Source organism: Phascolarctos cinereus, unplaced genomic scaffold (genome assembly GCF_003287225.1).
Source record: "Phascolarctos cinereus isolate Bilbo 61053 unplaced genomic scaffold, phaCin_HiC Scaffold_1;HRSCAF=81, whole genome shotgun sequence".
NCBI lineage: Eukaryota > Metazoa > Chordata > Mammalia > Diprotodontia > Phascolarctidae > Phascolarctos > Phascolarctos cinereus.
In genome coordinates, this window is record NW_027555514.1 from 33790475 (window position 1) to 33802929 (window position 12455).

At 39.2% G+C, this 12455-nt stretch overlaps 1 protein-coding gene across 1 annotated transcript in view; it reads left to right on the forward strand.

Annotated features, from left to right (window-relative positions):
- The first annotated feature begins 3241 nt into the window (after positions 1 to 3241).
- PP2D1 (protein phosphatase 2C like domain containing 1) overlaps positions 3242 to 12455 on the forward strand; it is a 32281-nt gene continuing 23067 nt past the window's right edge. The window contains exon 1 of the mRNA XM_020987202.2: positions 3242 to 3363. Coding sequence (XP_020842861.1) covers positions 3344 to 3363 — 20 coding nt within the window. The 5' untranslated portion in view covers positions 3242 to 3343. The remainder of the gene's footprint in view (positions 3364 to 12455) is intronic.

The window sequence follows — 12455 nt, forward strand, 5'->3', positions numbered from 1 at the left end:
AACAAAAAACCAAAACCAAAAACAAAACATAATGGCCATGTCTAAAAATGTATGCTTCATTTCACATGCATAGTCCACCACTTTTCTGCAGAGAGGCCCAATTATTGGGCATCTATTCCCCATTCCCTGCCCCATTCTTTGCTCTTACAAAAACTATTGCAATAAATATTTTTGTTTTTATAGGACTTTTCTCTCTGTCTTTAATTTCTTTGGTGTATATTGCCTGGCAGTGATACTGCTAAGTCAAAGGGCATGTGCATTTTGTTGTTTTTTGGGGGAAATAATTTTAAATTGTTTTCTAGAATGGTTGGACCAAGTCACAGCTCTCTACAAATAATACATTAATGTGCCAGTCTTCACTTAGGCCCTTTGATAATTACCATTTTCATCTCTTGTCATTTTGTTATCTTTGTCAATTTGGTGGATGTGAAGTGAAAATCTAGAGTTGTTTTAATTTATCTCCTATTGTTAGTGATATGGGGCATTTTTTCATATGATTGTACCTAACTTATCTTTCTTCTTTTGGAAATTTTTTGCCAATGTCCCTTGGCTACATATCTGTTGAATGAATGGATCTTCTATTAACTGTATTTGCTACAACTAGTTTCCACAATTAACTGCTTTTCTTCTAATGCTGGCTGCATTGATTTTGTTTGTGAAAAGCTTTTCAATGTTATGTAACCAAAACTGTACATTTTGTCTTTTACAATCACTTTTGTTCCGTGTTTAATTAAGAAATTCTCTCTCTAGCCATAACTGGGCAAAATACCTCCTTCCTTTCTCCTCACTTCCAGGCTATGTCCTGCTGCCTGTAGAATTGTGGCCCTCTCTTGTCCAGTTTTCCTGCATCCTTGGGTGCACAGATGCTTTTTCTTTTTCTGTCTGTATCTCTCTATTCACAAGGCTCCTCACTGCTATTTTAAAAGGCAAAGTGGTTTGGAAAGCTTGAACTTAGGAGAGCAATATACATCATCAAAAACCTACTAGAATGTTGACTTATATTTCAGTGCCATCAAATCAAAACATCTGGTCAGCAACGATCTAGGCTAGCCATGGACCTCAATGGTATTAATTCCATCCTTACAGGTACATCACAATCTAACTCCACCCTAATCCCACAGAATGGAATGTTATGCAGCACAATAATATTCTCATAATACTCTGTTATTAGGTGCCATAGGCTATCTAAATTCTATTTATCTGGTATTTTTAAAACCCTAAATGGTATATTTTTCTTCAAGGTCATTCTTCCACCAAACTTCTCCATTTCTGTTGATGATACCACCATTTTTCAAGTAACCTAGGTTCATAGCTCAAGACTCATCCTTGATACTTTAGATCTCACCTATATGCAATCAGTTACAAAGTCTCATTAATGACTCAAATCATTCTCTATGTGCCAAGCACTGTGCAAAGCCCTAGGGAAATAAATGAAAAAAAAATGGGACAGTCTCTCCACTTTCAATAAGCTCACACTCTAATTGAGGGAGACAACCTATGGAAAAGAGTTCATCTGTAGGGCAAATAGAAAGTCCCCGAAGTCCCAAGGATTCATAAGTAGGGTGATCAGCAGGTCAATGACAATACCTGAGGATTCGGAGGGCATATAATGGCAGAACAGATGGTAAGGCCTGGTGGTAGGTTCTCTATTTTGCTGGAAAGGTGGTAGCTGGTGACTGCCAACCTGCCCAAGTGGTGATAGCAGCCATGTCCTTAATCTTGCCAAGTGGCCCAGATGGGGTCTGGGAGACCCTGGCTATGGTGAAGGGAAAACAAGGGGGAAAGGTGTTCCCTGCTGGCAGCTCTTCCCACAAAGCCATACCTCCCTGTTTCCAGGATTAATCTTATTTCTACCACCTTTTTGACATCTATTTCCTTCTCCCTGCTCATATGACCCCTGCCCTGGTTTTATCACCTCACCATCTCATACTGGACTATTGAAATGAATGGGTTCCCAACTGGTCTCTACTTCTAGTCTCTTCCCTTATCAATCCACCTTCCACAGCTACCAAACTGCTATTTCCGAAAACACAGATCTTCACTTAACTTACTATAACATCTTCTAAATCTCCTTATCTCATTGACTATGAGATAAAACACACATTTCTTAGCCTAGCATTTAAAACCCTTAACCAGTCTGGCTCTGCCATACCTTTCCAGGTTGTTGTTGTTATTGTTTTTTCATATTGTTTCACTTCATGCTCTCCATTCTAGTCTAACTGGCATTAACTAACTGGTCTAAGCTGGTTCACACATACCATATTCCATCTCCCACTCCACACCTTTGCACTACCTCTCAGAACTCTTAGATTTCTTTCCCTTTTTTTTTTTTGTTATTTTTTTTTAACCCTTAGATTTCTTTAAAACGATAGAGGGCCAACTCCATGAAATCTTTCCTGATTCTCCCCACCCAATTTTTAGAAATCCCTCTTAAAATTATTTTGCTATACTTTTGTACAATTCTTAATTATTTATTGTGTATAGGCTTAACCCCAGAGTAGAATAGAATGTAAGCTCCTTGAGGATAGGCACAGTATCCTTTATTTATTTATAACGACTTTCACATAGAAGAGGCTTAGTCAATTTGTGGAATTGAACCGAATAGTCTAAATAACATTCTCAGGCTCTGAAAATTCTTTATTATTTTATTTTTTGGGTAGGCAATCGGGGTTAAGTAATTTGCCCAGGGTCAGCTAGTAAGTGTTATGTATTAGAGGCCAGATTTGAACTCAGGTACTCCTGACTCCAGGGCCGATGTTCTGTCCACTGCGCCACCTAACTGCCCCTGAAGATCATTTCCAATGTATTTGTAGCAAAGGCAGCATCTTTGGAAGAAGTCCCCAGGCGACTGATTTGAAGACACCAATAATTATGTAATGGGGCACTCAGAGAGCCTACCTGATCTGCTGGACTGGGGCAGGCTCAGGTCCCATGGCGCAGAGCATTCATTCTAGTCCGTTCTAGTGTGATACATGCCCTGGCCTCTGCCTCTCTTACAAATGTATAAACTCAGTTATAGGTACCCAAAAATCAAGTCCTCTTATTTTATACTCACACATGGCAGGTTCCTGAGTGATGATTCTCCAAGGGGAACCTTAAGACTGTGCTGTTTCTTGCTTTAATTCTGAGGATGAGATCTTCATTCCTCAACCCCACCATTTGGCCTCTATTGCTCAAAAGCCATAGCCACCCAGAACTACAAAGTGACTTGTGGCTAAGGATACAGTTGCTATAGTGAGCATTCCAAACAGGAAATTCTACTCTTGAAGACCTGCTGAGCTCCCGTAAGAACTTTTGGGAAGGGGGGAGGAAGAGAAGAACGGCACAATGATCCCCAAACAACATGTCAGAAAATCTTAGTGGGTAAGTTTTCTTGGGCTTCAGGGGGAAAAGACAGCCAGACTGAAATTATATGCCCTGCTCCTTTATCCAGCTCTTTCCAGCTCTTCCAAAAAGCAAATGAAATCTTGAAACCAAGGCATATCAAATGAGTGCCAGAGGAGATACTGGAGGGATTTCATTTGCCAAATATTTTTGTGCTATAAATTTGTAAAATGAGACAGGCTGTCTCCTTAGTAACATTAGGTATTTATGACTTGGGGGAAATTTTGTTGCTACAAACTTGTTACCTTGCAGGAATCTACTATTTGGGTTTATAGTCAATCTGGCATGCTAGGCTGTTTTGCTTTTTTTTTTTTCCTTTTCTTTTTCTCTGGGACTTTGTAATATGTGTTAATTCTGTTGTTCAATACTTCATAATAGTAGCTGACATTTTTAAGGTTTGTAAAGGCCTTTATGTACCTTGTCTCATTTGAAAGCTGCAACAATACCAGTTCACATTTATACAGCACTTAAAGGTTTACAAAATATTCTGTATACACTATCTGGTTTGGTCCTCACTATTACCTTGCAAGATAGGTGGCATTTTAATCCTTGTTTTAAAGAGGAGGAAACTAAAGCTCAAAGAGGTTTGCCCAAGATCCCACAGCTAGGAAATGTCTGAGGCCAGGATGGAACCCAAGACTTTTGAACTCCGAAACCAACACTCTATTCACTACATCTGGCTGTCTTTGCAAAGATCCTTCCCTTGGTAATCCCCTTACCTTTGCTAATATAAGCAAGGCCTCCCATAAGGGTAAAAACACAACTGCTCATTTTTATGCCTTAGATAAGCAGCTGTAGGGATTGGGGGAATGAGATTTATCTGGAATTTGGCTACTTTTTTTGTCCTAGATATCAGGAAGGAGATGTCATGACTTGCAAGTGAATTGGATTTAAATGAGGGAGGCTATTATGGGAAAAATAGGTAGAAGACTTGAGGTTTCTTCTCTGTTGAAGGATGGGCTGCTGGGCAGTGGGAGTGGGGATGGAGAGTTTAACTCTGCTTTGTAGAAGGAGGAAATGACTCAGGATAATGAGGTCATCTCTTCCCCTTTGAAAATCAGGGCTGGACAGAGGAGGTGATGTGAGTGTAGTGTGGGCTAGGGGGAGAAGGTTCACCTGGGTTGTTATGCTGAGATTAAATACACCTTAGAAAAATATGGGGTTTCTAGGCTGCTGAAGCACTCGTTACTGCTAGAGAAAAGAGGAACTATTATATATGTATGTTACCTAATTTTAAGCAGGCTCTTGCTGCAGCAAGGCAATGCTTCTCTTCCTCTCTATCTCATTCACCAGAGCAGCTATTCTCTCCTCTCCTCAAACTTGCTACAATGCTACCTCCTGCACACACACACACACACACACACACACACACACACACACACACATTCAGGTAAGGATCTCATGTCATACTTCGCCAAAAAAATTGAAGCCCACTGTCAGCTCTCTCTTCTCTTCTAATTTTCATAATCAATTTATGACCATTCACCATTATCTCCTCTTCAATTCTAGTCCCTGAGGAAGAGGCCTTTTTCCTTGCCAAGACCAATTTATCTCCATGTGCCTTTAATCCTGTCTATTCTCATTTGCTCCAGCAGAGAGTCTCCACTATCATCTCCCATCTAATCTTCAATCTTTCCTTATCTCCTTATCGTTTTCCTCATTGCCTACAAAACACCTAGTTCTCCTCTATTCTTTTTTTAAATTTTTTTTTTTTGGTTTGGCAAGGCAATTGGGGTTAAGTGACTTGCCCAGGGTCACACAACTAGTAAGTGTCAAGTGTTTGGGCTAAGATCAAATTTGAACTCAGGTCTTCCTGACTCCAGGGCCAGTGCTCTATTTACTGCACCACCTAGCTGCCCTGTTCTCTATTCTCAAAAAATTCTTCCTTGGTTCTAAGTTCCTATATCTCTCCTGTCCTTAGCTAAACTCCTTGAAAAAGCCATCTATACTCAGTCCCTCTACTTCCCCTCCCCTCCTTCTTTTCTAAATCCTCTGCAAGCTAACTCTCTACCTCATTCAATTGAAATTGCTCCCTCCAAGGTTACCCAAGATCTCTTAATCACCAGATCAACTGGGATTTTCTCATTCCTCATTCTTCTTGACCTCTCTGTAGCCTTTAACAGTGTCGATCATGAATACTTCTAAATACTCTCTCCTCTTTGGGTTTTCAGAATGCTGCTTTTTCCTGATTCCTTTTATACCTGTATGACTACTACTTCTCAGTCTTCTTTGCTGGACCTTCATTATGCCATAACCATTAATAATGGCTATACCCCAAGTCTCTGCCCTGTGCTCCCTTCTTTTTTCTCTCTTTAGTGATCTCATTAGCTCCTTAGGCTTCAATTATAATTTCTATCCAGATCATTCCTAGATCTTATCTACTTAGCCCTATTCTCCTGAGTTCTAGCATAAACTCACCTAGCGCCTATTGGACATTTCAAACCAAATAGCGTGTGAGCATCTCAAACTCAACATATAGAACACAGAGCTCATTATCTTCACCCCCAAAGCCTCCCCCCTTCTCAACTTTCATATTGCTATAGAGGACAGCATCATGCTTGAAGTCACCCACTTTTCAACCTTTGTGTCACTCTCTAGTCTTTGCTGAACACACACATTTTTATCCCCAGGATACCTTTTGTACGTGTCCCTTCCTCTCTGCTCACATAGCTACCACTCAGATTTATGCCTTCATCACCTTTTGCCTAGACTATTTCAATAGGCTCCTAATTGGTCTCCTCACCTGTTTCATTCCTCTCCAATTCCTCCATCACATTGTTGCTAAAATGATCTCAATAGAGTGCATTTCTGACCATGTCATTCCCCACCCCCCCCCCCAGTATATTGCAGTGGCTCCCTATTATGTCTAAGGTCTAATATAAATTTCTCTGACATTTAAAGGTCTTCTTACACATTATTCCCTTCCACACATTCCACAGTTTAACCTTACTGGCCTACTTGCTTTTCCTTGCACACAATGCTCCATCTGCCACATTTTCACGGGGCAGATGGACCATCCTGTATGAGGCCCAGAATGCTCTCCTTTCTTACCTCTGCTTCATAGAATTCCTAGTTTCCTTCAAGACTCAGTCCAAGCACTCTTTTTTTTTTTTTTTGGCAATTTGGGTTAAGTGATTTGCCCAGGGTCACACAGCTAGTAAGTGTCAAGTGTTTGGTCTGAGGTCAGATTTGAACTCAGGTCCTCCTGACTTCAGGGACAGTGCTGTATTCACTGCACCACCTAGCTGCCCTCAAACACTTCTTTTTGAAGGAGGCTATTTTCTCCTCAGCTACCTGTGCTAACTTTGTTCATATCTGGCATATACATAATTTATATCCATGTTGTTTCCTCTAATTGAATGTAAGCTTCTTGAGGTCAATGGCTTTTTCATTGGATCCACAGTGCTTAAATACTTTCTCTGGCAAATAGTAAGTGCATAATAAATGTTTGTTCAGTGAGTGATTGGTTGATACCTCATCCATTTGGTTGTTCCCATGTCTATGGTCAGGAAAGACTCTTTTTAGTGGTTACAGACCTCTTCCAGGAACCTCTGCAGTGTTGCAGGAATTGATACGAAAGATCTAATGTTATGTTTAAACAGGAGCACATATGGCCTGCTTACAACATTCCCAAGTGTGTGAACCAGATTCAAATGTAATTGGGAAATATTTAACAAAATAAATAAAAACACAATAAACAGATAATGTTCATATGTGATTTTCTAAGTCAATATGTGGCCTATCGTGGTCTTTATATATAGTTTAGGGGCCCCAGTTTCTATTTACATTTGATACCCTTAGCATAGAGGACCTCATTATCCTCAGGAAATATCTCTTCTTCAACTTAGACTTTACCCTGAATTACTTCATCTCAGTGACAAATACCTTTGGGAACATGCATTTCCATGTTTTACGCTCTAGCTAATGTTTGGGATTAAAGGGTCATTGAAAAAGGTTATTTCTGTGGCTATAATTTGTTTTGTTTTGTTTTTGTTTTGTTTTGTTTTTTGGTTAGGCAATGGGGTCAAGTGACTTGCCCAGGATCACACAGCTAGTAAGTGTTATGTTTCAGGTACTGCTGAATCCAGGGCTGGTGTTCTATCCACTGCGCCGCCTAGCTGCCTCTGTGGCTATAATTTTTAAGAAATGTTAAATGATTTTGATATATGGAAGGAAGAAATCTTGCTGGAAGGAAGCCTTTAAGGCAATATTTTGTTCCACTGAATCAAATGGTTTTTTTTTCATAATTAGCAAACAATAGGCACATGAGCAGAGCCGAGATGGCAGAAGAGAGGCAGGAACTCACCTGAACTCTCCCAAATCGTACTCTAAACAATTTTAAAATATTGTCTCAAATAGAATTCTGCAGCAGTAGAGCCAATGAAAGGTTGGAGTGAAACAATGTTCCAGCCCAAGACAACTTGGGAGGTTGGAAGGAAAGTTCTGTCTCATAGGGTGGTAATCAGGCCTGCTGCACAGTGGCAAAGCCAGCAGTGGGTCTTGAAGATGTCAACAGCAGCTTTGAAGAGCCCTCAGCCAACAGATGTTAAGGGGATTGGACAACTGATTAGCAAAAGATTGCAGGCAACCTTTTGCTGGCACTGGATTCAGAGCCCTGTTGCATTGCCCAGATGCAGTTCTGGGTCATAGTTCAAGGGTGAAGAGAAGCTGCCACAGGGCAGCAAGGACCCTGGTTACAGTTATAAGGTGGAGAAGAGTGTTTGTGGTCACTAACAAGGGAGCAGGGGCCCTGGGCTCAATTCCAAGGCAGAAAGGAGTATAAGCACTTGCAGCCATAGGAGAGTAGGGGCCTCCAGGGTGGAAAAGAATGCTTGTGGCTTGGTTGCTCACAGGGAAGTAGAGGTCCAGGTCTCAGTTCCAGGGTAGAAGGACACGTGCATTTGTGTCTGTAGGAGAGTGGGGGATCTGCTCACAGTTCCAAGGCTAAGAGGAGTGGGCTAGCTGTTACAGGAAACAGGGTTCCTTCTCGTGTAAAAACTAGAGCACATGCCAGGAAAGCAATGACTGCATATTCATCTCTCATAAAAAAGGCATGAAGGGAAGAACTTTTACAGTGGAGGATGTGAGAAACTGGGTTCAGTCACTCCTTGGTAGGATTAGGAGTTAAGCCCGAGCGTGCAGCTGCAACTCCCTTGCTCCCCTAAAAACATATCATGCAGAGTTCTGTCCTCCCTTAAGAAACAAAACTTAAACGGAAGTGAGCAAAGAAGATGTTAATTTACAATTCGTTTTTTTTTTTTGGCTAGGCAATGGGGTTAAGTGACTTGCCCAAGGTCACACATAAGTATTATGTGTCTGAGGCCAAATTTGAACTCAGGTCCTCCTGACTCCAGGGCTGGTGCTCTATCCACTGCGCCTATATATAGCTGCCCCTCTTAATTTACAGTTCTTGCAAGAAGCAGGTGTGTGTGTGTGTGTGTATGTGTGTGTGTGTGTGTGTGTGTGTGTGTGTGTGGTACCCCCCAAAAAATCCCCATACACACTGACAGATGCCAGAGCAAGACTTATGCAGTTAGTTCCTTCCCGTCCCTCCCTTCAGAGCCGTGATTGGTCCCTGCTCTTCCAGGTTACAATCTTCCTCATACTCCCACCTCATAACATGTCCCTCCTCCCGCTGACATATGAAATGTGCCTAGTTTTGTGCTATTGTTCCCCTTTGGGTGGAGAAGTTAGTATCAATAAGCCCATTACCCCTGTGCACTCCAAGTAAAGCTTAAGCTTTGTCCTACTTCCAATCTCTTTAACCAAACAACCAATTCCATCCATTTTTTAGCCAGTTCTAGAACCTCTGACCTGGAGCTACCCTTTCTCTCAATTTCCTTATATGAAAATATAATAATTTCTTACCTCTCACAATGGGAAAATGGAGGCTTGAACCCTATTTTCATCAGAATTGGCTCAAAGAGAAAATAACATACATACTCAGATAAGTATATAGTACCACAGAAAGAAATAGGAGGGGATGGGGACAAAAAGGGTGAGTGGGGCTGATGAAGGGGAGGGCATATTAAGGGAGGTAGTAGTCAGAAGCAAAACAGACTTACAAAAAGAGTCAGGAATCATAACTGTGAAAGTGAATGGAATGAACTCACACACAAAATGGAAGCAGATAATAGAATGGATTAAAAAACAGAATCCAACAATATGTTGTTTATAAGAAACACTTGATTCTTTTTTTTTTTTCTGGTGAGGCAATTGGGGTTAAGCGACTTGCTCAAAGTCACACAGCTAGTAAGTGTTATGTGTCTGAGGCCAGATTTGAACTCAGGTCCTCCTGACATCAGGGCCAGTGCTCTATCCATTGCTCTAGTTGCCCCTAGAAACACTGGAAATAGAGAGACATACAGAGTAAAAATCAGGAGCTAGAGCAGAATCTATTATGCTTCAGTTGAAGTTAAAAAAAAAAAGTGGGGGCAGCAATAATGATCTCAGACAAAGCAAAAATTGACCTAATTAAAAGAGATTGTCAGGGAAACTACATTTTGCTATAAGGTACTATCGCAAACTATAGACAAGGAAGTAATATCAATACTAAACACATATGCATCAAACGGCATAGCACCCAAATTCTTTTTTTTAAATTTTTTAAATTTTTTGCTTTTTAGTGAGGCAATCAGGGTTAAGTGACTTGCCTAGGGTCACACAGCTAGTAATAGCATCCAAATTCTTAAAGGAAAAGTTAAATGAGTTACAGAAGGAAATAGTAAAACTATGCTAGTGGGAGACCTCAACTTTCCCTTCTCAGAACTAGATAAATATAACAACTACAAAAAAAGAAGAAGAAGAAGAAAGAAGTTAAAAAGATGAATAGAATTTTAGAAAAGTGAGATATAATATACCTCTGGAGAAAACTGAATGGGAATAGGAAGGAATATATCTTTTTCTCAACTGTACATGGTACCTTCACAAAAATTAAGGATGTATTAAGATATTAAAAACCTCCCAGCAAATACAGAAAAGCAAAAATATTAAATGTACTCTTTTCAGACCATATTACAATAAAAATTGTATCCAATAAAGGGCTGTAGAGACATAGATTAAAATTTAATTGGAAACAAAATAATCTAATCCTAAAGAATTAGTGGGTCAAAGAACAAATCATAGAAACAATCAATAATTTCATTAAAGAGAATGACAACAATGAGGCAACATATTAAAACTTATCAAATGAAGCCAAAGCAGTACTTAGGAGAAAATTTATATCTAAAGACTTACATCAATAAAACAGAGAAAAAGCAGATCAATTAAATGCAATTAAAAATACCCAATTAAAAACCAAATTGGAAATTCTGAAAATCAAAGAAGAGATTAACAAAATTGAAAGTAAGAAAACTATTGAACTAATAAATAAAACTAGGAGCTGGTTTTATGAAGAAATCCAGGAAATATAAAAACAAAATTACAAAACGCTTTTCAACAAAGTCAGATCTAAACAACTGGAGAAATAATAATTGCTCATGGGTAGGCCAAGACAATATAATAAAAAAAAATGACAATTTTATCTACATTAATTTACTTATTCAGTGTCATACCAATGAAATTACCAAATAACTATTTCATAGAGCTAGAAAAAATAAAAATTCATCTGGAGGAACAAAAAGCTAAGGATATCAAAGGAATCAATGAAAAAGAAATGTGAGGGAAGGTGGCCTAGCAACACCAAATCTCAAACAGTATTACAAAGTGGTAATCATAAAAAATAGAAAACATAATCTAGTACTGGCTAAGAAATTGAGTGGTAGATCAGTGGAATAAATTAGGTACACAATACATAGTAGTAAATGACCCTAGTAATCTAGTGTTTGAGAAACCCAAAGATCCCAGCTTTTGGGACAAGAACTCATCATCTGACAAAAATTGCTGGGAAAACTGGAAAGCAGTCTGGCAGAAACTAGGTATAGACTAGCATTTTGCACCCTATGCCAAGATAAGGTCAAAATGGGTATATGATTTAGACATAAAGGACATAAAGCATAATTAGGAGAGAATGGAATAGTTTAACTCTCAGATCTATAGATAAGGGAAGAATTTTGACCAAAGAAGTGATAGAGCACATTACAAAATGTAAAATGGATGATTTTGATTATATTAAATTAAAAAGGTTTTGCACAAAGAAAACCAAAGCAGCCAAGATTATAAGAAAAGCAGGAAACAGGGAAAATGTCTCTGATAAAGGCCTCATTTCTCAAACATATAGAGAACTGAGTCAGATTTGTAAGAATACAAGTCATTTCCCAATTGATTAAGTGGTCCAATAATTTGAACCTTTTCAGATAAAGAAATTATGGTCATGCAAAAATGTTCTAAATCACTATTGTTTAGAGAAATGCAAACTAAAACAACTCTGAGGTATCACCTCACACCTATCAGATTGGTAGGAATGTGGGAAAATTGGGATATTGATGCATTGTTAGTAGAATTGTGAACCTATTTAACGATTTTGGAAAGCAATTTGGAACTATTCCCAAAAGGCTATAAAACCATGCATACCCTTTGACTCAGTAATGCCTCTACTAGTTTGTGTCCCAAAGAGATCATGAGAAAAAGCATTTATGTGTACAAAAATATTTATGGCAGATCTTTTTGTGGTGCCAAAGAATTAGAAATTGAGGCGATGCTCATCAATTGGGGAATGACTGAACAAGTTGTGGAATATGATTGTGATGGAATACTATTGTGCTATAAGAAATGAACTGATGCAAAGTAAACAAAACCAGGAGAACATTGTACACAGTAACAGCAACATTGTGCAATGATCAGCTGTGGAAGACTTAGCTATTCTCAGCAATGCAATGATCCAAGATAGCTCTGAAGGATTTATGATGAAACAGGCTGTCCATTTCTAGAGAAAGAACTGATGAAGTTTGAAAGAAGCAGATTGAAGCATTACATCTTTAAACTTTAAATCATTAAACTTTACATCATCATCATCATCATCATCATCTTCTTCTTCTTCTTCCTCTTCTTCTTCTGCTGCTGCTGCTGGTGGTGCTGCTGTTTCTGCTCCTCCTCCTTCTTTGTGTTTTCCTTTGCAACATGGTTAATATGGA